The 25,303-nt window shown below is 39.4% G+C and overlaps 2 protein-coding genes across 2 annotated transcripts; one reads left to right on the top strand and one right to left on the bottom strand.

Moving 5' to 3' along the window:
• The first annotated feature begins 336 nt into the window (after positions 1-336).
• LOC123399560 (multiple organellar RNA editing factor 2, chloroplastic-like) lies at positions 337-1,261 on the top strand. The gene is made up of 3 exons (XM_045093965.1): positions 337-671; positions 771-865; positions 1,230-1,261. Exons 1-3 carry the CDS (start codon positions 337-339, stop codon positions 1,259-1,261), a joined length of 462 nt encoding a protein of 153 aa, XP_044949900.1.
• Positions 1,262-19,826: 18,565 nt separating this feature from the next.
• Positions 19,827-24,523, bottom strand: LOC123439956 (AP-3 complex subunit mu). The gene is made up of 8 exons (XM_045116570.1): positions 24,365-24,523; positions 24,125-24,230; positions 23,738-23,848; positions 22,508-22,597; positions 21,790-22,037; positions 21,001-21,210; positions 20,693-20,900; positions 19,827-20,466 (listed from the first exon to the last, which is right to left on the bottom strand). Exons 1-8 carry the CDS (start codon positions 24,397-24,399, stop codon positions 20,221-20,223), a joined length of 1,254 nt encoding a protein of 417 aa, XP_044972505.1. The 5' UTR covers positions 24,400-24,523; the 3' UTR covers positions 19,827-20,220.
• Positions 24,524-25,303: the final 780 nt, after the last annotated feature.

Here is a 25,303-nt window from a genome sequence, read left to right as displayed (position 1 = left end):
TCCTACAATGTAAAAAAACATGCAGAAAACAGCAATTGGCACTCGGCACTATGGCATTAGGTTAGTACCAAAAAATGATATAGAATGACTACAAAATGATTGTAAACATCCAAGAATGATAATATAACAGCATGGAACAATCAAAAATTATAGATACGTTGGAGACGTATCACTCGACGCCTCCTCTTCTTACCCAAACTATCGCCATCGACACCTCCCGCCCCCGTGCCCCGCCATCGCGGCCTCCGTACCCAGCCCCGTGCCCCGCCGGCCCTCCTCTCCCCGCGCCCCACCTCCTCCTCCACACGTCTCCTTTCACCAGTGGCCATTCCCGCCATGGCCACCACAGCCTGTGTTGCCGCCCCCGCCGCTCACCCGGTGCTCCTGCTGCGATGCCTCCCGTGCTCACCCGCCTGCCTCGCGCGGGGGCCTCATGTCGGACACGTCGTCGTCCGCTGCATGGCTCGGCGGCCCGATGCTTCGTACTCGCCCCTACGGTCGGGGCAGGACGGGGACCGCGTGCCCACGGAGATGGCACCACTGTTTCCCAGATGTGATTACGAGCATTTGATCATCGTCATGGACAAGCCGAGCGGCAAGGGCGGCGATGGCGCCACCAAGCAGCAGATGATCGGCTGCTACAGCCATACCCTCACCACGGTCGTGGGGAGGTAATCCGCGCGTGTTTGGCTCGATTTCTATCCTCACCGGTCGTGGGTGCTTCACGAAGTAAGCCTAATTTTGGTTTTGTTTGTTGGCCGTAGGTGTAGCATGGAGGCGGAGAAGAGGATGTACAATGTGTCCCGTGAGTGCTACTTTGGGTTTGGGTGCGAGATTGACGAGGAAACATCCAGCAAGCTGGAAGGTACAACCCGGTGAACTGCTTATTTGTTTCCATGTTTGAAGCACACACTGCGCCAATAATTTGATTTGAATAACAGCTTATGTTCGAGTTTCCAATTGATATACACTCCTGTAATTGTTCACGTATCTAGCTGAATAACATGATTAACGCATCTTTTGCTAATTGCGAGCCAAAATAAAGTTTAAGTAAAAATTGTGTGAATGCCAATTGCCAAGGTCCAAGGACGTGCCGCCGTTATCTGCTGCTACTCCAATAAGAATCCTGCTTTGCTGCTTGTTTTGCTGCTTGTTTTGCTGCTTTTCTTCTTTACTTCATGTCGTCTTTGTAGTGCATCATGTTGTGCACTTCATATTCAACTTTTCAGCTGTACTTTTCCAAGGATTAGATGTCAACTGATTCAAATGATTTTAGTACATAACTAATCTGCTGGTAGCATCAAGTTGTGCGCTTTTAAGAGGTAAAACAAGTTGTCTCCTTTTAAGAGGTAAGTAGCATCAGCCTAACTGTGAGGAAGCTAGTGTATTCTCACTCTATACAACTGAAATTTTGGGATCTTGAAAGTTTTGAATTGATATGTTCTGATGGATTCGGAAGTACTTGCAAGTACATTTTCTTATACCATTTTTGTCTGTGCAAATTTAACTTTGGCAATTGATGAACAATCAGGAAACCTCAACTATATATATGCAATATGCATGGTAACAAAGTATAGTAATTGCTCATTGTGGGTGATGTTTGTACATCTAATTTTTACTTTAAAATAAGCACCATAAGACTTCCTTGACGCAAGTTTGAAGAAAAACAAATTGTATACTTGAATTGGTCAGCTTATGCAAGGTGAAAGGGAGAGCATGCCTTTAGATACCCCCACCTTCTTTCTTGTACCTTTCATATGAACTATGGGTTTTGTAAGCAATTATTTATGAAATTGCATTCTGCATTTGTTGCTTAATTTTAGATCCATGAAATCAAAAGCTTAAATGTGTATTTATTTGCATTTATATATATATATAAATGTTGTTAACCTAATCATCTTACTATCCTCTAATATCTGCCTTTTCCTCTCTAGGTGTACTACATTCCTTTGGCTTAGAGTTATATTCTGCTCATTACTTGTAGATTAATTTATGTTAATTCTTACTGTAGCTATGCCATTGTCATGCCATATGTATATCCAACATTAGAAATTATGGTAGAACCATAATTCATTCACTCTAAGAAAGTACGTTGTTCCCGCGCTCTTGTTGGATTGTTTGGAAGTGTGAATGAATTGGAGATGTAGAAATATTTTTTTGTATAATATCCATTAAACTTATATACTATTTGTTATATTATTTTTTTCTCACAATCTGAATGGTTTGACAATGTTTTCTTTTGCGGATTTATGTCTCCCATTTTTTAGGATCTCCTATGCTTTAGCATGCTGAGATTTTTATATTTTTATTATGCTTATGTAATTTTCTCCTACCTTAAGGATCCGAGTGATCTAGGAGTACTAGGACATGATACAATCTCAGCATGAGTGCAAAAATATTCAAAGAAGTTTCTTCATACTTGATGCATGTTATTGTGAGATATTGCTTGCTCCATTTTTAATACCTTATGATTTGTGATATCAACTAAAGCTACTAGATGTTTCTAAATGATGTGTTCTCTAATGATATTCACATCACGAGATATTGATTCTAACTTTGTATCTACTATTAAGGAGATTGTGACGTGTATATTTATATTAGTCGAGACACCCATTGCACGTAGACTATTATTATTTTGATAACTATTTGGTGGCAATCTAGACGCGTGATATGTCTCCAATGTATCAATAAATTTTATTGTTCCATGCTATTATATTATCTGTTTTGGATGTTTTATATGCATTAATATGTTTAATATTATTTTTGGGACTAACTTATTAATCTACATCCTAGTGCCAATTTCTGGTTTTTTTCATGTTTTTGAGTATTGTAGATAAGGAATATTAAACGGAGTCCAAACGAAATAAAATCTCCGGAATGATTTTTCTTGGACCAGAAGAAACCCACAAGACTTGGAGTAAGAGGCAGGGCACCCACCGGGAGGCCACAAACCTGCAGGGCGCGCCCCGTGGCTTGTGGGTCCCCTTCAGGCCTCCTAACCCTATACTTCGGCCTATAAATTCCCAAATATCCCCCCACCGCAAAAAAGAGCCACGAAAATACTTTTCCACCACCGAGAGCCTCTATTCCCGTGAGATCCAATCTGGGAGCCTTTTCCGATAATCTGCCGGAGAGGGAATTGATCACGGAGGGCATCTACATCAACTCCATTGCCCCCCCCCCCCCCCGATGATGCACGAGTAGTTCACCACAAACCTACGGGTCCATAGCTAGTAGCTAGATGGCTTATTCTCTCTCTTTGAGCTTCAATACCATGTTCTTCATGATCTTCATGGAGATCTATCCGATGTAATACTCTTTTGCGGTGTGTTTGTCAAGATCCGATGAATTGTGAGTTTATGTTCACATTATCTATGAATATTATTTGAAACTCTTCCGAATTCTTATATGCATGATTTCATATCTTAGCAAGTCTCTTCGAGTTATTGGTTTGGTTTGGCCAACTAGATTGGTAATTCTTGCAATGGGAGAAGTGCTTAGTTTTGGGTTCAATCTTGCGGTGTCCTCACCCAGTGACATAGTAGGGGTAGCGAGGCATGTATTGTATTGTTGCCATCGAGGAAAAAAAGATGGGGTTTTCATCATATTGCTTGAGTTTATCCCTCTACATCATGTCATCTTAATAAATGCGTTACTCTGTTCTTCTTGAACTTAATACTCTAGATGCAGGCAGGAGTCGGTCGATGTGTGGAGTAATAGTAGTACATGCAGAATAGTTTCGGTCTACTTGACACGGACGTGATGCCTATATGCATAATCATTGCCTTGGATATCTTCATAATTATTCGCTTTTCTATCAATTGCTCGACACTAATTTGTTCACCCATTGTATTTTTTTCCTTTATGAGAGAAGCCTCTAGTGAAACCTATGGCTCCCGTGTCTATTTTCAATATTATGCTTTCAGATCTATAAACCAAAAATACCAAAAATATCTTGCTGCAATTTATTTACTTTTGTTTCCGCAATCTTTTATATCTATCTCTATCAGTTCTCATCCTTGCAAATAACTCTGAAGGGATTAACAACCCCTTTTTAGCGTTGGGCGCGAGTGTTTGATTGTTTGTGTTGGTGCTACAATTGGGGCCTTGCTTGTTCCTCCTACTGGATTGATACCTTGGTTCTCAACAAACTGAGGGAAATACTTATCTACTTTCCAGCATCACCCTTTCCTCTTCAAGGGAAAACCAACGCAAGCTCAAGAAGTACCAAGAAGGATTTTTGGCGCCGTTGTCGGGAAGATACATAGCAAGATCAAGCCTACCAAGTACCCACCACAAACTCATCTCTTGCATTTACTTTATTTGTCATTTCCCTCTTGTTTTCCTCTCCCCCACTTCTAAAACGATTTTCAGAAAATACCAAAAACATTTGCCTTTTTATTCGCCCTTTTCTCCGTTCGTCTTTTTGTTTGTTTGCCTATGTGCTAGATTTATTCGTTGCCACCATGTCTAAATCTGGGGAGGTTTACATTGAAAAGGATAGTAATAATCTTGAAGAGAATAATGATTCTCATAGAGAACCTACTATCATGCATACCAAAAAATTCCGCACAGGTAGGGGCAGTATCATTGGAAAAGGTGTTATTCAAGATTTCTTTACTTTTGCTGGTATGCTACTTACTTTAGGAGGGTCTATCCTCAATAAAACCAATAGTCTTGCGGACACCATAACACTACTAATAATTGAACTTGAGAGACAATTTGTTCATATACATCCTTGCATACAAAAGATTTTTCTTGAGTTCTCTAATATTCAGCTTGCTTCCGTTAAGCGTGCCGCCCTCTATATTTCTAGCCCACGAGTTTAGGTTCATTATGAAAGAGGCTAGTGAAATTTTTGCTCATTATAAAATTAATGGTGTATGTCCCCCCATTGAGGATATCATTTTTAATCAAGAAGAAATAATGAGATTGTAGTCTCCGGATTATGTTGCTTATAATAAAAGTTTGAGAAAAAGGGTTCCTATTGAGGTTTTGGTTGGTAAGATTTCTGAACTCAATGATAATTTTTCTATACAAAATAATGGACTAGAGTTCATACTAAGAGATAGACTTATGACCTTCCACCAGAGGAAAGCCTACAATGATGAATTGATCATACACTATAGAGGGTCGAAGGAGGAACCTATTCCTCCCGCACTTGATCTTAATAATCCTTATCCTATTAAATTTATCCCTTTTGATTACTTTTGATTGCCACAAAGGAAACTTGCTGCTGAAAGAAGGGATTACGAAAAGAGCATTGCTGATCTCTCTTACTATTCTCACAATACCTAGATCTATTGCATTATGCCTAGCTAGGGGCGCTAAACAATAACGCTTATTGGGAGGCAACCCAATTTAATTTTTATGCTTTTGTTTTTGCTTCTGTTTTTTTAGTTCTACACACATTATTAGCTCTGTAATAATTTTATTTTCTTGTTTTAATTATTGTTTGAGCCAAGTAAGACCTTTGGGATGGTGTACGGTGTTTGCAAGTTGATTTTGCTGAAAACAGAAACTTTCTCTCTCAGTCCAGGAATTTTGTGAATTCACTAAAACGTGCTTTTGATCTGAATGTATTACACAAGATTTATTTACAAATTTCCCAGATTGTCCTAATTTTTCAGAACTTTTGGAGTTACAAAAGTATTCTAAGTAAACAGATTGCTACAGACTGTTCTGTTTTTGACAGATTATGTTTTCTTTGTGTTGTTTGCTTATATTGATGAATCTATGGGTTGTATCGGGGGGGGGGTATGAACCATGGAGAAGTTGAAATACAGTAAATATTACATCTATATAAATCAGGAATGAGTTCACGACAGTACCTAAAGTGCTGATTTATTTTTTCTTATACTAACGGATCTCATGAGTTTTCTGTTGAGTTTTGTGTTGTGAAGTTTTCAAGTTTTGGGTAAAGATTTGATGGACTATGGAATAAGGAGTGGCAAGAGCCTAAGCTTGGGGATGCCCAAGTCAAACCAAGCCATATTCAAGGATACCAAAGAGCCTAAGCTTGGGGATGCCCCGGAAGGCATCCCCTCTTTCGTCTTCGATCCATCAGTAAATTTACTTGAGGCTACATTTTTATTCACCACATGATATGTGTTTTTGCTTGGAGCGTCTTGTATGATATGAGTCTTTACTTTTTAGTTTGCCACAATCATCCTTGCTGCACACATCTTTTGAGAGAGACACGCTGAATCGTGAATTTATTAGAATACTCTTTGTGCTTCACTTATATCTTTTGAGCTAGGCAATGTTGCTCTAGTGCTTCACTTATATCTTTTAGAGCACGGCGGTGTTGTGTTTTATAGAAATTATTAAACTCTTATATCTCACTTATATTATTTTTAGAGTTCTTTAAACATCATGGTAATTGGTTTAGGTTATGAATTTAGTCCTAATATAATGGGCATCCAAAAGGGATATAATAAAAACTTTCATATTAAGTGCATTGAATATGATGAGAAGTTTGATTCCTTGCATATAGTTTTGAGATATGAAGATGGTAATATGAGAGTCATGCTAGTAAGTAATTTTGAATTAGAAGAAATATTTGTGTTAAAGCTTCAGATTCCCGTAGCATGCACGTATGGTGAACCATTATGTGATGAAGTCAGAGCATGATTTGTTTAATGATTATCAACCTTTGTGTGGAGGTCGGGATCACACGATGGTTAAATCCTACCAACCCTTCCCCCTAGGAGCATGCGTCTAATACTTTGCTTCCATAACTAATAGGACTTTGCAATAAGTATGTGAGTTCTTTATGACTAATGTTGAGTCCATGGATTATACTTACTCTCACACTTCCACCTTTGCTAGCCTCTCTAGTACCGCGCAACTCTCGCCGGTACATTAAACCCACCTTCCTCAAAACAGCCACCATATCTACCTATTATGGCATTTTCTTAGCCATTCCGAGATATATTGCCATGCAACACCACCGTCTCGTTTTTATGACATGCACCATCACTTCCATACTGCTTATAGAGTCATATTTTGTTCTAGATATCAAGTTGTAATATTTGAGTTGTAAGTCAATAAAAGTGTGATGAATTGAATTATTAGAGCATTGTCCCGTGTGAGAAAAACATGATGGAAGCTATGATTCCCTCACAAGTTGGGATGAGTCTCCGGACTTTACAAAAAAAAGAGAGGCTAGAGAAGCCCATAAAAATAAATAAAAGAGGCCAAAGAAGCCCACCAAAAAAGGGGAAAAGGGAAAAAATGAGAGAAAGAGAGAAGGGACAATGCTACTATCTTTTTCCACACTTGTGCTTCAAAGTAGCACCATGTTCTTCATAGTGAGTCTCCTATTTTGTCACTTTCATATAACTAGTGGAATTACATCTTTCGCACAACCACTTAGTTTCCTTTTTGAGCTTTCATACACTTATAGCTCTAGTGCATTTGTTGCGTGGCAATCCCTACTCACTCACATTGATATCTATTGGTGGGCATCTCCATAGCCCGTTGATATGCCTAGTTGATGTGAGACTATCTTCTCTCTTTTTTGCAACCTCCACCATACTCTATTCCACTTATAGTGCTATATCCATGGCTCACGCTCATGTATTGCGTGAGAGTTGAAAATGTTTGAGAACATAAAAAGTGTGAAACAGTTGCTTGATTTTCATCGGGGTTTTGCATGATTTAGATACTTTGTGTGGTGAAAATGGAGCATAGCCAGACCATATGATTTTGTAGGGATAACTTTCTAAGACCATGCTATTTCGATAGGAAGCAATTTCCTTGTTGATATGCTTGAAATATTATTGTTTTTATGTCAATATTAGAATTTTGTTTTGGATCTTATGGATCTGAATATTCATGCCACAATAGAGAATATTACATGGATAAATAGGTTAGGTAGCATTCCACATAAAAAATTCTGTTTTTATCATTTACCTACTCGAGGACGAGGAGGAATTAAGCTTGGGGATGTGTGATACGTCTCCAACGTATCTATAATTTTTTATTGTTACATGCTATTATATCATATGTTTTGGATGTTTTATATGCATTAATATGTTGTTTTATATTATTTTTGGGACTAACCTATTAATCTAGAGCCTAGTGCCAGTTTTTGTTTTTTCATGTTTTTGAGTATTGTAGATAAGGAATATTAAACGGAGTACAAACGGAACAAAATCTCCGGAATGATTTTTCTTGGACCAGAAGAAACCATAAGACTTGGAGTAGGGGGCAGGGCACCTGCCGGGAGGCCACAAGCCTACAGGGCGAGCCCTAGGTGGGCGCCCCCTAGCTTGTGGGTCCCCTGCAGGTCTCCTAACCCTGTTCTTCGGCCTATAAATTCCCAAATATTCCCCCATCGCAAAAAAGAGCCACGAAAATACTTTTCCGCTGCCGAGAGCCTCTGTTCCCGTGAGATCCAATCTGGGAGCCTTTTCTGCCGGAGAAGAAATTGATCATGGAGGGCATCTACATCAACTCCATTGCCCCTCCGATGATGCGTGAGTAGTTCACCACAGACCTAAGGGTCCATAGCTAGTAGCTAGATGGCTTCTTCTCTCTCTTTGATCTTCAATACCATGTTCTTCATGATCTTCATGGATATGTATCCGATGTAATGCTCTTTTGCGGTGTGTTTGTCGAGATCCGGTGAATTGTGAGTTTATGTTCAGATTATCTATGAATATTATTTGAATCTCTTATGAATTCTTATATGCATGATTTCATATCTTAGCAAGTTTCTTCGAGTTATTGGTTTGGTTTGGCCAATTAGATTGGTAATTCTTGCAATGGGAGAAGTTCTTAGTTTTGGGTTCAATCTTGCAGTGTCCTCACCCAATGACATAGTAGGGGTAGCAAGGCACGTATTGTATTGTTGCCATCGAGGATAAAAATATTGGGTTTTCATCATATCGCTTGAGTTCATCCCTCTACATCATGTCATCTTACTTAATGTGTTACTATGTTCTTCATGAACTTAATACTCTAGATGCAGGCAGGAGTCGGTCGATGTGTGGAGTAATAGTAGTAGATGCAGAATCGTTTCGGTCTACTTGACACGAACGTGATGACTATATGCATAATCATTGACTTGGATATCTTCATAATTATTTTCTTTTCTATCAATTACTCGACAGTAATTTGTTCACCCACCATATTATTTTCCTTTATTGGAGAAGCCTCTAGTGAAACCTATGGCCCCCGGGTCTATTTTCCATATTATACTTTCAGATCTATAAACTAAAAATATCTTGCTGCAATTTATTTACTTTTGTTTCTGCAATCTTTTATATTTATCTTTGTCAGATCTCATCCTTGCAAATAACTTTGAAGGGATTGACAACCCCTTTTTAGTGTTGGGTGCGAGTGTTTTATTGTTTGTGTAGGTACTATGATTGGGGCCTTGCTTGTTCCCTCTACTGGATTGATACCTTGGTTCTCAGCAAACTGAGGGAAATACTTATCTACTTTGCTGCATCACCCTTTCCTCTTCAAGGGAAAACCAATGCAAGCTCAAGAAGTAGCAATGCGCATTGTAACAGGGTATGTTCTGACCTTGTATGTTCAAGATTTATAATCAGTAAAGTTAGATGAAGCAACATGGGTCAATCTTAAAGCCAAATGCATCTTTTGAACTTCACTTTTCTGATACAAGTTTTGGGACCATCCAGGAGAACGTTATTCCATCAAATATTAATGATGTGCAAGACTGCAAGGTGACTGAATTCTTGTAACGGATGGAATTATGTGTTTTTTCAACCAGCCTTCCTCTTATTTTCTCTAACTTCATGCCTATTGAATGGAGTGTAGAAAGTAGCAAGAGTCCATGTTACATAATTTTCACATAAACCTGAAGCATGCTCTGTTTTTAATCCAAACAATCGGTAAAAGCATATGGTCGTTCATCCCTTTACTATGCAAACATCACCAAGAGCACCTTGTTACATTAGGTTCATATAAACCAGAAGCATGCTCTGTTTTTTATGCAAACATGCAAACAAATAGTAAAAGTAAAAGCCTAGAGTGTAGCAGGCAGCAAGAAACTTTGTTAGCCTGTGAGGCTACGAGTGCTCATCCCGTTATTCAGTTGTATAACAGTAAAAACACCTCAACAATTATTTTGGTTGTTAGTTGCTTAATTAGTACCAACAGTATTATGTATCATGTGTGAAATACTAATGACAACATATGAATCAGGCTAGGAAAAATTATTCAGATAAGGAACAACTCAGTTTGCAAACCGATGTCAACCTCAACAATAAAATTCACCAAAAGAGATTAAACAGTGGTGGGTGTTAAGAACTTTTTAGTCACCAACAACTTTATATTAACTTCTTATTTCTAACCTTCCCCGGGTTTGGAAACTTGCAGCAGCACCAGCGTGTTCTTGTTTGTGAATATGTGACGGAAAAGTAAGCACTAGCTTATACAATGCCCTGGTTCAGCTGTACTGCACCATTTATTGTAGAACACCTCAAATCACCAGGGACCAGGCAATACTTGTTTTTGTTTATTTCTAAATTTTCCATTCATAAAGATCTACATTCAGTTGTTTCTGAACTCACAAGCTACAATCTGCAACTACTAGATACATTCAAATTTTGAGTTCTGATCAATACCAAATGACGACGAGGGGGGCGCCAGAGACAGGAGTGTGTCATGCATCATACTGAAGCTACAAGCAGGTAGAGATGACGCTGAACTTAACTTCCTTTCTCCCTCTACACTACTGAAGCACCAGTCATACTATTTTTCATTACCAAATGATACTTGTAAGCATGTACGCATCAACTGACAGTACGAATCATGTAGGAACAATTTAGATTACAAGTGACAATACCAAATGGAGTAAATTGCATGGAGGTACCACAATTGAGGCATTGGAAGCAGATTGGTACCAAGATTGGTAATTTTTCTGGGTCAGTACCATGTCTGGGGCAATACGTTGCAAAATGGACTAAATCAGGGGTTTATACGTATTGATGGTGTATGACGCTGTATCTGACCGGTTGGGCCCGCCCGTCAGGTGCCATCCAGCTTGAACCCTTACTTGCTATGTCTCTCGTCCGGTCGGGTCGTCTCCTCCCTCCCCTCGAGCCCTCCTATCCGCTGTGGCTTCTCTGCTCTATGTGGAGATGACGGCGATGACTCCGGCAGGCGGCGAGGGCGCCGGCGAGGAGGGCGGCATCGACGGCGGCCTCCCCCGCACATGCATCAACGGCTCGGCAGGAGGAATAGACGGCAGTGGTGCCTACTCCACCTCGGAGGACTATAGAAACATCGATGATTTTGCGGAGCTGGTGTTGTCGACGGAGCAGAGGTCGTGGCTGGCGCATATTTGGGTGGCGAACCCTAGCAACGCCCATCAGTGGACTCATGGAATCGATGGTGTGATGTAAGTTCTTTTTTGCTAACTCAATTTGGGGATTAGGGTTAGGGTTTGCTGCCTCCATTTAGTGTTCAATTTGCTACTGAATTATTCAGTAATTAGGATTAGTGGTAGGCAGTCTAGGAGTGGGACTAGGTGTAACCTAACTAGGCAGCATTATTTTGTGTAACTAGGATCTTATGTTAAAATGTTAGGCTAGGTTAGTTTAGGCTGATGTAATAATTATTATAAGGGTAGGTTAAATTGTTAAGCATTATTTTATGTTGTTTTATTTTGCATTTTGTATGATGACATTTTGGAGGTTAGGATCTATTTTGATGTTGTTGACAGGTTAGAGCTGAAGCTCTGCAGTTTAGATGTAACATATTTGAATATAGTTACAGTGATGGAAACCCAAGGATTTAGTGTATATGATCTACTATATCACATTGAGAATCCAGCTTTAGGGGAGAAAGGGTTGGAGATGGTAGAGAGTAATGTTGAGTTGCAACTGATAAAGAGGCAGATTGAGGAGTCAAAGGTTCTAGATTTGCTAGTGAGGGCATGTCCACCTCGTGTCAGCCAGTTTTAGAGGCAAGAATTGTCAACAGTTGTGTATGAAGAGTTTGTGGTATATGATTTTAGTGAGCCACCCATCTATGTTGTTGATGAAGAAGGAATTGTATTTGAAAGTCAGAGTAGCAGCTTCAGTGCAGCTCATGGTACTGGTGTTTGCACACAAGACAACAAGAATGTAAAAGGAAAGCTCAAAGCTATTTTGGAAGAAGATGGATATGGGGGCAGTGGTGGTTTTGATTATGAAGGTGAAGATGGCAGTGATGGAAACCCTTTTTATATGGGTGATGCTGATGACATAGAGATGGAAGAGGGAAAGAGATAGAGAAAGATTGATGAAATAGAAGAGGAAGAAACATATGATGAAGGATCTGAGGAGGAAGAAGTGGTACATTATGAGAGTGACACGGAGGTTGAGGAATTATTTCTACAGGATGAAGATGACAAAGGTTTTTCACAGGATGAAGATGACAAAGTTGTTTCACAGGATAAAGACACTGTAGTTCTACATGAAGAGAAGAAGAAGAAGAAACAGAAGCTTCCAGTTAGGAGAGGGCCTACAACAAGGTCACATTCAAGTGTATTAGAAAAGGAGGAGCCTGAATTCAAACCTTCATCTGATGAACAAGAGAAAGGATTGTTGAAAGACGCTGATGATGATGGTTTTGAGCCATTGTCATTTGTGTTGCCAAAGAAAAGGAAGAGCAGGGCGAAGCAGAGGCCTCCTAGAAAATGGTACAATGGGAAAATGCAGCAACCACATGAGCAATTATGTCTAAAGATGTGTTTCGAGGATCAACATCAATTCAGAGAGGCTTTGTTGAACTTACACATCACTCAAGGCAGATAGTTCAAATATCACAGAAACTCGGATCAAAGGATAATTGCAGAATGCAAACAAGAACATTGCAACTTCTTTATGGTGGCGGCAGTTATAAAAGGTGAAACTACTTTTGTAATTAAGAAGATGAGAATTGAGCACACTTGCCCTGTTAGTACAGAGACAACAAGGGTCAGTGCAAAGTGCCTTGCTGTCAAATATGAGTCACTGTTCCGATCTGATATAACAACTGGTATTCAGACTTTGATTGATGCCTGCATGGATAACTAAGGTGTGGATGTGCCCAAGACAATGGTATATAGGGCAAAGAACCTAGCAATTGAGGCTGTGTTAGGAGAACACAAGAAGCAATACCCCAGGTTGAGAGAGTATGCTCAGACAGTGATGGATACAAACCCTCGGAGTAGTAGTCACAACTGTAACTCCAACACCCACTGCAAAAGTTCCTCATCCAGGCCCAAGATTCCATGCAATGTTATATTGCATCAATGGAGCAAGGGAGGGGTTTCTCAAGTGGTGCATACCATTCATTGGTCAGTTTATTTACCTTCTGCATTAGTTACAGATTGTTTCATCTTTAAATTCATTAAGGTGTTGTTTTTGCTTGCTCATCCAGGTGTTGATGGGTGCTTCATTAAGTTAACTACTAGTGCTCAACTACTTGCTGCCACTGGTAGATATGGCAACAACAATATATACCCACTAGCATTTGGTATTGTTGGGGAAGAGGACACAACTAGCTGGTGTTGGTTTCTACACCAACTTAAAATCTTCCTAGGAAGAGAAGTGGGACAATTTGGACCATACACAATAATGTTTGATAGACAAAAGGTATGTGCTTGCATTACCTCACCTTGTTCTTATATGTTTGTTATCTGCTAGATAGTAGCTTAGCTATTTTAGTTATGTGTCCCAGGGCCTGCTAAATGCAGTCAATGTTGTCTTTCCTAACTGCAACCAAAGTTTTTGCCTTAGGCATATCTATGCAAACTTTCAAAATGCTGGGTTTAGGGGGGAAGATCTGAAGAAGTACATGGATAATGCTGCCTATGCATATAGTGAACACAAATTTAACATTGAAATGACTGACCTTAGAGCTGAATGTGAGGAAGCTTGGAAGTGGCTTTCTGCAATACCCAAGAAAATATGGGCAAGGCATGCATTCGACACAAACTGCAAGACTGACCTTGTAGTTAACAATTTGTCTGAGGTGTTCAACAAGTATGTCCTACATGTTAGGAAGAAACCAATTAGGACAATGTGTGATGGAATAAAGGATAAGCAGATGGTGAGGTGGCATAGGAATAGAGAGAGTGGAAAGAAAGCTAGATGGGAGATAACACCCCATTATAGTGAGTAGCTAGAGGTTGAGAAGGAGAGGGCAAATTTTGCAAACCTATTCAAGCTGGTGTGGACTTATGACAAGTTACAAGTGGGAAGCAAACCCATGCTGTTAACTTGCAACTTCAAACATGTGGGTGCAAAAAATAGGATCTAATTGGCATCCCATGTAACCATGCCATCTCAGCAATAAACAAGGGGAAAAGAAAACCATAGGATTATGTCAGCAAATTCTTCAAGAATTTTTTTTATGTGGCAGCTTATGAACCAATGATCTATCCAGTTCCTGGTGAGCATGATTGGACAAGGACCCCTGGTCCAGACATTGAACCACCTGAATCTAAAGTGAAGAGGGGAAGAAAGAAAGAGAAGAGGATCAAGGGGAAATTTGAAGTGCCAAAGCCAAAGGACACATCAAGAATGGGGACTATAACATGTGGCAATTGTGGACTCCAAGGCCATAGGTATACAAACTGCATGAAATAGTTGAAGCCAGAGCTGGCTTTGAGGAAGAACAAACATGTGGTAATCCCCTTTGAAGTATTATCATGTTTTCCTTCTTGCACATTATCTTCTTGTACTATTTGATACGAGATTTCCATTTTATGTCAGCCTACTTCAAGGAATTAAAATGTTGCTGGTGCTCCTACACCACCACCAAGAGCTTGTAATCCAGCTCCTACACCACCACCTAGAGCTTCTTATCCAGCTCCTACAACAGCAACAACAGCTGGAACAGGAGGTGCTGGTAGAGTTGTTGCTGGTAGAGGTGGTGCTAGAAGAGCTGCTGGAAGAGGTGGAGCGAGAGGTGCTGGGAGAGATGCAGGAAGAGGTGTGGGAAGAGGTTCAAGGGCATTCTATGCCCCAAGGCAATCTGTTGCCTCCACTTCTGCTGCTCCTCAACCTTCACATGGTAGACATAGTGGATGGAGATCCTACTTCTATGCTAGTGGTAACTACTAAATGGCAGATGTGCCATGTAATGTTCAAAACAATGTGGATGGATGTTGTGTGCTGGTGCTCCTGCTTGTCAGTTTAAGAATTAATGCCATATATGACTTTTGTTGATATATTCACTACTCCACTTTTATGATTGATATATTCACTACTCAGCTTTTATGATCGATATATTCACTACTCAGCTTCCTATGGTTGATATATTCACTACTCAGCTTTTATGATTGATATATTCAATACTCAGCTTCCTATGCTTGATATATTCACTACTCAACTTCATATACTTGATATCATCATTTTTAGTCTAACAATCAAAGCAAACAATACTCATTGGAGTTCAACAGATTATAGGCATAAACAACCATTGTTCACAATACCTAGTGGAGTTCAAATGCACCTTTCATCCTTTTCTCACAAAAGGATGAATAGCATAACTACTAGGTACATAAACAGCCAGAGTTCACAATTAGTACAACCCCACATTACACTACCATAATTCTAAGTTACTAGGTCATTGCACAACCATCCTTCCCAAAAGGTCTGCAATGCCCACTAATCTCACATTGATCTTGTTCGGTTATGTAAGATGGCCTGGATCCCCTTGATCTTCTCCTTGAGATCCTCCTCTGCCTTCATGAGCTCAACAATCTTAAGCTTTAGCATGTACTTCTCTTCATTATGCTTTTCCTTTCCCTTCAGCAGATCAGCAGCCTGAAACTTCAACTCTAGCTTCTCTTGCGAGAGCTTCTCCTCAAACTTGGTGAACTCTGCATTCTTCAACTCCAAATTCATCTTAGCCTCACTCAGCAATTCCTTCTCTTTCATATTCTTGAACTTAAAATTCTGGATGACAGTTGCTTGAGCACTTGTCAGGTTGCACAGAATTTCATACTTCTGGTTAAGCTTCTGTTTATCTGCATCTTTCTTGGCCATTTCTGCCTTTTTGCATTCCTGCTGGTATGTGTGGTCAGCCTGCAGATAACTGAAATCTACAACCCTATCCTCCTGCATATCCATAAGTTGATGCACATCTTGGACTAACTTGTCATAATTTGCATCGAGCTTGTTCTTTTCTTCTTTCAGGTTGTGAATAGTAAAAGCACTTTCAAGATTATCATTCACCCTAGCAATCTTGCTCTCTTCAACCATTGTCCAGAGCTTCAACAATGCATTCTCCGTTGTTGGGGGCCACTCATAATCAACCCATTGAACAACCCCACACTTATGACCTTCCTGGAAAATTACAAGGAAAAATTTAGTGATCAACCCATTCAACCATCGCACAAAGCTTCAACTATATATTCAGCAGAATAAAGCTACATCACTGAATCACAGTTATCAAAACAGACTATGTCACTTTAATAAACAGAGTACTCAAATTAACAAAATCATGTGCATAATTCAATAAGGAAAAAATCATATCGGCTTTACACATGCTAAGAACCTTCTCCCAGTGTATATTCCTTCAAATGCAACAAGTCTCTCTGCTGCCTTCCCATGCTTCTCACGGAACGCATCTAGCTCAAGGCCCTTGTAATCCGGGTCCTCAAGTGAGATAAGGATTTGCCAAGCAAAATCAAATTTACCATGACGTGCAGAGGACGAAGTCAAAGCAAATCAAAGGAAATCATCACAACATAGAACACATACAAAGAAAAATCCCCAAAAATTCTAAACCTGACCCTAACCCTAGCTCCAATGAACTCACCTGGTTAAACCCATCGATGGACGAGGACGAGGAATGCATGTAGGGGAGGCTTGAGGTGTCATCGCTGCTTTCGTCCTAAAAAACAATGGCTGCGGCGGCGTGGTGTTGCGGCGGCCGGCGGGGACGCAGGCAGCGATGAGGGAGGGACAAGGAGGAAGAAAGTGAGGAGCAACGGCCCGACTGGATGACCGACCGAGCAAATAACTATTCGAGTCGGGCCTCGTCCGAGTCAGCACGCGGGCCCAACCAGTCAGATACAGCGTCATACACCATTAATACGTATAAACACCGGATTTAGTCCGTTTTGCAACGTATTGCCCACACATTGTACTGACACGCAAAAATCACCAATCTTGGTACCAATCTGCTTCCAATGCCTCAATTGTGGTACCTCCATGCAATTTACTCTACCAAATGAGACTATTTTTCAGCATGAATCATGAAGGAACAACTCAGATTACAAAACCGGGAATACACATTAACAATAGCATTCATGGAAAGAAAGTAAAACAAGCATTTCTGAAGAAGAAAAAATCAAATTCAGCCAGCATCCACCAACAAATTCAGCCACCATCCACCAACAAATTCACATTCACTTGTTTCCAAATTTTACATTTATTTCTTACAGAGGCAAGCATGACAGGAGGGCTGCTTAGACTACCCACAATGAAAGTAACATAGATAATAACATAGATGTCACCCAAGCAAGAAATTTGATGTGACAACTAATTAATGAGAAGAGAGATATTAAGTAACTTAGCATGTTACCCATAGTAGGAGTAACATAGCGGATACTGAGGCAAGATGAGTCTATATGCTCGTAAATGAAAGGTTTAATGTTACTACATCTATGTTACTATCCATTATGAAGGTAGTAACTTAAACTACTTCCTCCGTTCCTAAATATAAGTCTTTCTAGAGGTTCAATTAATGGACTACATACGGATGTATATAGACATACTTTAGAGTATAGATTCATTCATTTTGCTTCGTATGTAGACACCTAATAAAATATCTTAAAAGTCTTATATTTAAGTACGGAGGGAGTAGTAACGTATGTATGTTACTGTATGTTACTCCCAATTGTAAGCAGTCTTACATAGCAGTCGGACGAGACCACGGTGTGCCCGCCGGGGAAAACTCCACTACTCCAGTTAATGTCTGCCCGAGAGACTGCCATCGCTGGGATGTGGTGGCTGTCTCCAGTGTGTCTCCATTGCAGCATACAAAGTGATGCTGCCAGTCACTGGCCTTCGTGGCAGACTATAGTCGCTGGACTGTGGTGGTCGTGGCCACGGTCGCCCGTGGGATGCAGGTTGCAACTTCACTAGGAATTGAGATGAAAACTACTCCCTCCGTTTCTAAATATAAGTCTTTTAAATTATTTCATTATGTGTCTACATATGGAATAAAATGATTGAATGTATACTCTAAAGTATGTTTATATACATCCGTATGTAGTCTACTAATGAAATCTCTACAAAGACTTATATTTAGGAACGGAGGGAGTATTGAATAGTATTGAACTAGAAGAGTTGCCCTCGCTCGGATTCATTTGAAAAAATACATTTTTTGAGACAATTGAAAAAAAATTGCATCTCATAGTCGGTTGGAGGCGGCCATGTTTGTGCAAAAAGAGGGCCGACACACAACATGTACCATATTTTAATCTCACGGTCATGTTTATGCAAAAAGAGGGCCGACACACAACATGTACCATATTTTAATCTCACGGTCATGTTTGTGCAAAAAGAGGGGACACACAACAGGTACCATATTTTAATCTCACGGCTGGCGAGGACAGGATGCAGGAATTCACTGAGACAACTGGATTCACGTGATACGAGACCAACATATATCTTTTATTTACATTATATATATATATATATATATATATATATATATATATATATATATATATATATATATTCCATCCTGGATGAGGAATAGTTATTCTTCACCTCCTCTATTTACACATTAATACACCGTAATTTTATGTTTCGTAAATTTTAGTCTTATCTCATACGTAAAAATAGACGGTAAGAAAATACATAGTCACCGTAAAAAAAATATGTCACATAAAATTACAAACATAAAATGACTTAACTACACAGCGGCGCCGCATGCGAGTCTTTCCATGCGGCGGCTAATTTCATTTCCTTACCATGCATGCATGTAATGACGTCATCAAGATTTTCTCTATTACTTGAAATTTAAAAAGTTTTATCTCTAAAACCGTTAATTTAATTGACAATCCGTTTTCACCGTTGGCTTTGTCGCGACGAGATCTTCAAAACTAGACCCCATGTCGACATGTTTCGAGAACTTTTTTTCTCCATCCATAATTGCCACATTTTTAGACTTACTTGTCTTATTATTAGCCACTTACTTGTCCGAAAAAAATAACTTAATTGCCATTTTTCTCAATGTGAATCATGTGCCGCATATATCCATATTGCAGCACACATCAGCGTGGGCTAGAAGGATATGCAGATGGCATCACAAAAATATGCATTGCATGCAAAGCGTCACACAAAAAATCGATAGAAAAAGTGTCTCACACAAAACATGTGTTGGCAGACCTTATTCACTAGCTAAATGCATCTGGGTATGCACTTTTTTACGTACAAATATATACATATTTCATAAATATAATAAAAAACTATGGGTCAACTTGTAATTTTTTCATGTAACGCACTTTAAAAAATCTTATATATAGTATATGAACGTAATTAAAATGATAAATTTGTATATATACTATCGCACGGTAGTATGTGGAACATGTGGGGTAACTACCATTGGGTGGTAGGATGTATTTTTATATATTAAAACATTTATTTTTAGATGTATTTAATTTGTATATTTTGGAAATTTACTTTTAGATGTATATAGTTTATATATTTTGAAACATTTATTTTTAGATGTATTTAATTTGTATATTTTGGAAAATTTATTTTTAATGTATTTAGTTTATATATTTGAAACATATATTTTATATGTATATTGGTTTGTATTTCAACGCACGTGAAAGCTTACTAGTATAGAAAGAAGGATTTACAGCCAACCCTAATCCTTTTGTTCAGTTGTTCTCAAATTATAACTGCATACAAATAGCTGTAAGCCTGGGAAAAAAAACACCACCCCTTTTCTGACTGTCGGTGGTTACATGACTGAACATAGACAGATTAGCTGATTGTTCTAGCCTAAGTGGATACAGCACAACTCAAAATCTTGATATATCGGCCGCTAAGCACCTACATACAGAGAAATCTTCACGGTCGCCCCAACCAGAATAAATGGATGCATGTCCAATGTTGACCTTGATAGGCATGGCTAGGCAAGTAGGCATGGATGGACAATAGTACCTTGGATAGCCCCACGGTTCTGGGCTATGGCACCTTGTTGTATTAGGGTGCAAAATTTGGTGGCTGAGACTTCTGCAAGAACCTAGGATCTGACCTCATACCTTCCAGCCTGAGTTTGGGCTCGAAAACCTTTGTATGGTGCGCTTGGTGTATTTTTCACGTCCAGTTTATCAATTTGAAGCCCAGACAGCGCAGCCCCCATAATCCTGAATTTCACCTGAAATATTGGAAATGCATGCAGATGAACGAGTCCTTCCTCGAGACGTAGATTTCCAGAAAGGGATGGTGCTTTGTCTTTTGGAATATGCCCAATTGTCCAAACACAGGTCTGCATGAATAAACAAATTCTATGAGGCAGGCATTTCGAGTGTAGAAAACATCATATTTATTCAGTAAAAATCAAGTGGTATATGATTGATTCACCAGCGTACCATTAGATTTTTTTAGTTCCTAGCTTCCTTAAGAAGGAGCTAGGTCATAAGCTTCACGCGTGAAAACAAAAAAACTATTATCAATCGAAGTTATAGAACTTTGGTGGCCAGCAATGTACTGACCTGATCGGCAAGGATGTCGACTGTGCCGTGATTTGCTGTCAAATCAGCAGAAGCAATAAGGGGAGGCAACTGAAACTGCACTACTATAGAATCAATAGGTTTCCCAGGATCATTCCGAATCCCCACCATCACATTAACACGGCAATTCCCAGAATCAGATGATAATTGCGGTTTCACATAAATTGGTGTGGTCTTCAATTTCTTAACCCTGATTATTTGCAATAAAACGATGAGAATATATAACAGGCAACCCAAGGTAGCAAAAACATAGAAGAACCCATAAGATTTGTCAGTGGATATTTATGCACCTATAACTCATAAGCTTGAACTGCCCATCAGGAGGAACAAATGAAAGGATCTGATTGGACTCCCAAGGTCTAAATCGGACACAAGGGTGGAACCTCACATCATTGATAATTGTAGGATTGGCAAATGACAATGTCAACTCTGGCAACCCTGGAAGGCTTGAATTCACTTCAATGTCACCACATGCCTCACATTTCACTAGAACCCCTTCCCTGCAAATCCGATCAACCAATAAAGATGTCAACATCAGAAAAAAAAAAATATTTCAAGGTCATGGATGCCAAAATACAACAAACTGACGTAGATGAATCTACTCATCGCAAAGAAGAAAACATATATGATCTTCTACACTGCTAACCACCACTTCACCTACAAAGTGACGTAGATGGATCTACTCATCGCAAAGAAGAAAACATATATGATCTTGTACACACATAAGTTTGTCTTGCACAAAAACTGATGCACCTTATATTCTGAAATGGAGGGAGTATTTAGTGAGAAGTACAATAGCTAATGGTGGGTTTTGAACACAACATTCAATAGTCAGTATTTTGGATATACTAAAGTCCAGTTTTAGTTTCCTGCAGATAATTTACAAAGTGTTAGTGTGACTTAAGGTCCTAGAAGCCAAAATAATAATTTTGATATTTTTTCTATATACTTAGAAAACTAAAATATGTGAACTGAATACTTGTTCACACATGATCAAGGGATCTGAAAGCCAAAATTATAGATGTGAGGAAATTTACTATATGTAGAGCATCTTCTTAAAAGGATAAAAGTCAGAATACCTGTTCACACATGCATCTAGTTCCTCAACTATGTTAACATAGACTTCATTGCTTGCATCCTTGACAATTGTTGTTCTCCACGGCACAAAAGAAGCAGTTGCATCTGGAAGTTTGCTCCCGATAGTAGAACTCTTGCCAGTCATAACATTCAACATTTTGCTGACCATATTTGGTTGGGCAACCAACTCTTTCAAGATGTTTGGCTCCGTAGTGAGTGGAAAGCCATTGTCCATCATTTCATCTAGAATCTGGAGTAATGTAAGAATAATATAGTTTAGCGAACCTATATAAAAACCACATATTTGGTTTTACCAATCATGAACTACACAAGCAACGAAGGAATCAAATGATCGTTATTAAAGGTTCAAATGCAACACATATTGTGGATTGATGTTGCTTTGACAGAATGAACAGAATGAACTTAACAGTGGGCTGGCATATGCCTTCAGCAATCCATGGAAACAGAGCACTTGGATAGAAGCACCTATTTTTTACGAGTAAATAGATAGCCTTATGTATTGAAATTTCATGAGCTTTGTAGCTCTCTGTATGCAACTCAATTTGTCCACAACAGAACTGCTAGTTCTAATGCGATATCTTATTTTCCAAACGTTAGTTCCTTCATAAATCTAACAAACAAAATCATCCGGACAATAAATTAAAGTGGTAATGCAATAGCGGTTGCATATTTATGATGTGACAGGGGTAAGAAAGATACCTGATAAACAATTACGAAGTTGTCTTTGATTGTGTCTTCATTTATATCTCCAAGGTAATCTGTCAAGACATCAGCCACGCGAGAGAGAAACTGGACACAATGGGATCATATGAGCACACGCGTATAAAACAGAACAAAAACTAGAACTTGGACAATCAGACTATCTGCTCTTTCAGTTTCAGGGATACATAACTTTGGGAAGTTACTTCAATATTGACAATTTCAGGCAAGGAAAGACTCGTGGGTAACAATATCAATTTTTAGCCACAATCTGCAAATCCGTACTGAAAGTGCTTTCAACATCCCAGAGTACTTAATGTCTTTCTGTTTATTATAACATTATATGTCTTATAAAAAATGCACATGGGAGGCAACCTGCGACAAATCCATGTTCAGACATATCTTAAACATAACTACGGCACAGAATGGGGCGCCTGATTCAAGCTGGAGAAATCTAAAATCATATACTCCCTCCATTTCAGTTTATAAGTCCGGCACGTTTATCTAGATCGTCAATTTGACCAATTTAATGATAATCATATATTACAAAAAATATATCATTGAAAACTTAGATGTTCTATTTTTTAATGATATAATTTTTATATTAAACGATAGATTTTATATAAGTCAAATTGACGACCTAGGTACACGTGTGTGCCTTATAAACTGTGACGGAGGTAGTATTGTAGTTAATAAAGTACAACTCTTGGATCAGAATGAGCAGGTTTAACATATCTCTAGTATTTTTCAGCACAAGAACTATCATATGTAACATAGATGATTCCATTAATTTCCTTGCAAAACAGATACCAAGATCAAGTATCATCTATCAGCCTCTATTTTACTTTTACGTTTTAGTATTATACAGGCCACTGGATTTCGTACAGTGAATGTCAATAGCAAGTTCTATAGATATTAGCTATTTCATACATATCACGAATTTAATTATTGATAAACCAGTAAGCTTAATTGTCTTCTAGGCAGTTCTATAGATAAATATCACGAATTAAATTTAGATATTAACTATTTCATACATATCACAAATTTAAGTGTTCTACAGGCTTCTGGATTTCGATACAGGTGAATGCCAATAGCAGGTTCTATAGATAAATACAGTGAATTTAAGTATTAATAAACCAGGTTGTGATTGTGGATGTCACCACACTATGTCTGGGCAAACAAATGACATTGAATTAAAGACAAAAGAGTGTAAGGATATGAACCGTGCACCTCGATAGCCATCAAGGGGGGCATCTCCACCTGGGTGCACGCCAAGAATGTCACACCACTGCGATATACTTGAAACAAGTAGTGTGTTGGGGATACCACAACCTGCAAGACCTTCCGAAGTCCAAGAAACCTAATAAGTGGCGGTCCAGTGAAATAGGCATGAACTCAACACTACAACAGCTCAAAATTCACTAGGTTAGTACTCAGTACTATATTTCTCTACAATAGCAACATCAATGGCACAGGATTGAAACCTTGGACTAGCCCAGGAGTCCCCAGAACATAATTCAGCCAGACATACACAACAAGGGCATCGGGAGTCAAGAACAACTAGAAGCTTCCCAACAAGTACTGAGCAAAGGGGTCCGGGAGCAGAGGCTGTTTCACCTTGGACGGGTCGCCGGCGGCGTGGGCGAGAACGTACTCCCAGAACCAGCCGCAGATGGCGCGGTCCACGCGGTGCGCCGTCATCTGCTTCTCCACCATCACCTCCCTGCCGATCCCGAAAGCCCACCCCACGACTCGCATCAAATTCAGTTCGGATCAGTCAAAGGGCCGGAGGGATCCGGCCGGGAGAAGGCGGGGGTAACGAAAATCTGGAGATTTGTGGCGCGCGGAGGGGATTACCCGGAGTCGGAGAGGAGGAAGACGCACTGCAGCATTCCGCTCCCTTTCGCGGCTGGACGCGGCGGGGTGGTGTGAGGATCTTAGGAGCGGCCCGCTCAAGATGCCGTACTCGAGAAGAAGAAGGAGCAGTCGAACGAAGCCAAACAAGGCTGAAGCTTTAAAGATTCCATTATAGGCTACGCACACTGCATATAGACATACTCGCTGACTTCCTAAATAATTATAGTTGGAAAAACTAGTCTAGTTTTCTTTAATAATTATAGTTGTCGAGAACTAATCTACTTCTCTTCAACTACAATTATTTATGAACGAAATGAGTATTTAGGAACGGAAGGAGTAATATTCTTGGTTTCGTCAATAATCTTATATTATTGTTTGGAAAATGATTCCTTTCAACCGGTCAATTCAATGCGAGTGTCTGTCATCTCTTTGTCAGTTGGATGATTTTTAATCAACGATTCGACACTAACACTTCAATGCCAGCGTTCTGCAATTAGTCCATTGTTTCAAAAAATGGTTCTGCAACTAGATCTTTGTTGCAAAACAAACAAGGACCGGATTCTGTATGGCTCGGACTAGTATGGGGAAGAAAAAAATCTGCAACACGACCCATATTGCAAAAGAAAAAGAATCTTATATTATTGTTTGGGAAATGATTCCTTTCAACCGGTCAATTCAATGCGAGTGTCCGTCATCTCTTTGTCAGTTGGATGATTTTTAATCAACGGTTCGGCACTTCAATGCGAGCGTTCTGCGACTAGTCCATTGATTCAAAAAAATGGTTCTGCAACTAGATCTTTGTTGCAAAACAAACAGGAACTGGATTCCGTAATGGCTCGGACTAGTATGGGGAAAGAAAACAATCTGCAACACGACCCATGTTGCAAAAGAAATCCCGCAATATGACTCATGTTGCAAAAAAAAAAATCATGCAATACC

The sequence above is a fragment of the Hordeum vulgare genome, chromosome 1H (genome assembly GCF_904849725.1).
Source record: "Hordeum vulgare subsp. vulgare chromosome 1H, MorexV3_pseudomolecules_assembly, whole genome shotgun sequence".
Lineage (NCBI taxonomy): Eukaryota > Viridiplantae > Streptophyta > Magnoliopsida > Poales > Poaceae > Hordeum > Hordeum vulgare.
The sequence above is the reverse complement of the archived record's forward strand: the minus strand, read 5'-3'. Positions and strand labels throughout refer to the sequence as shown.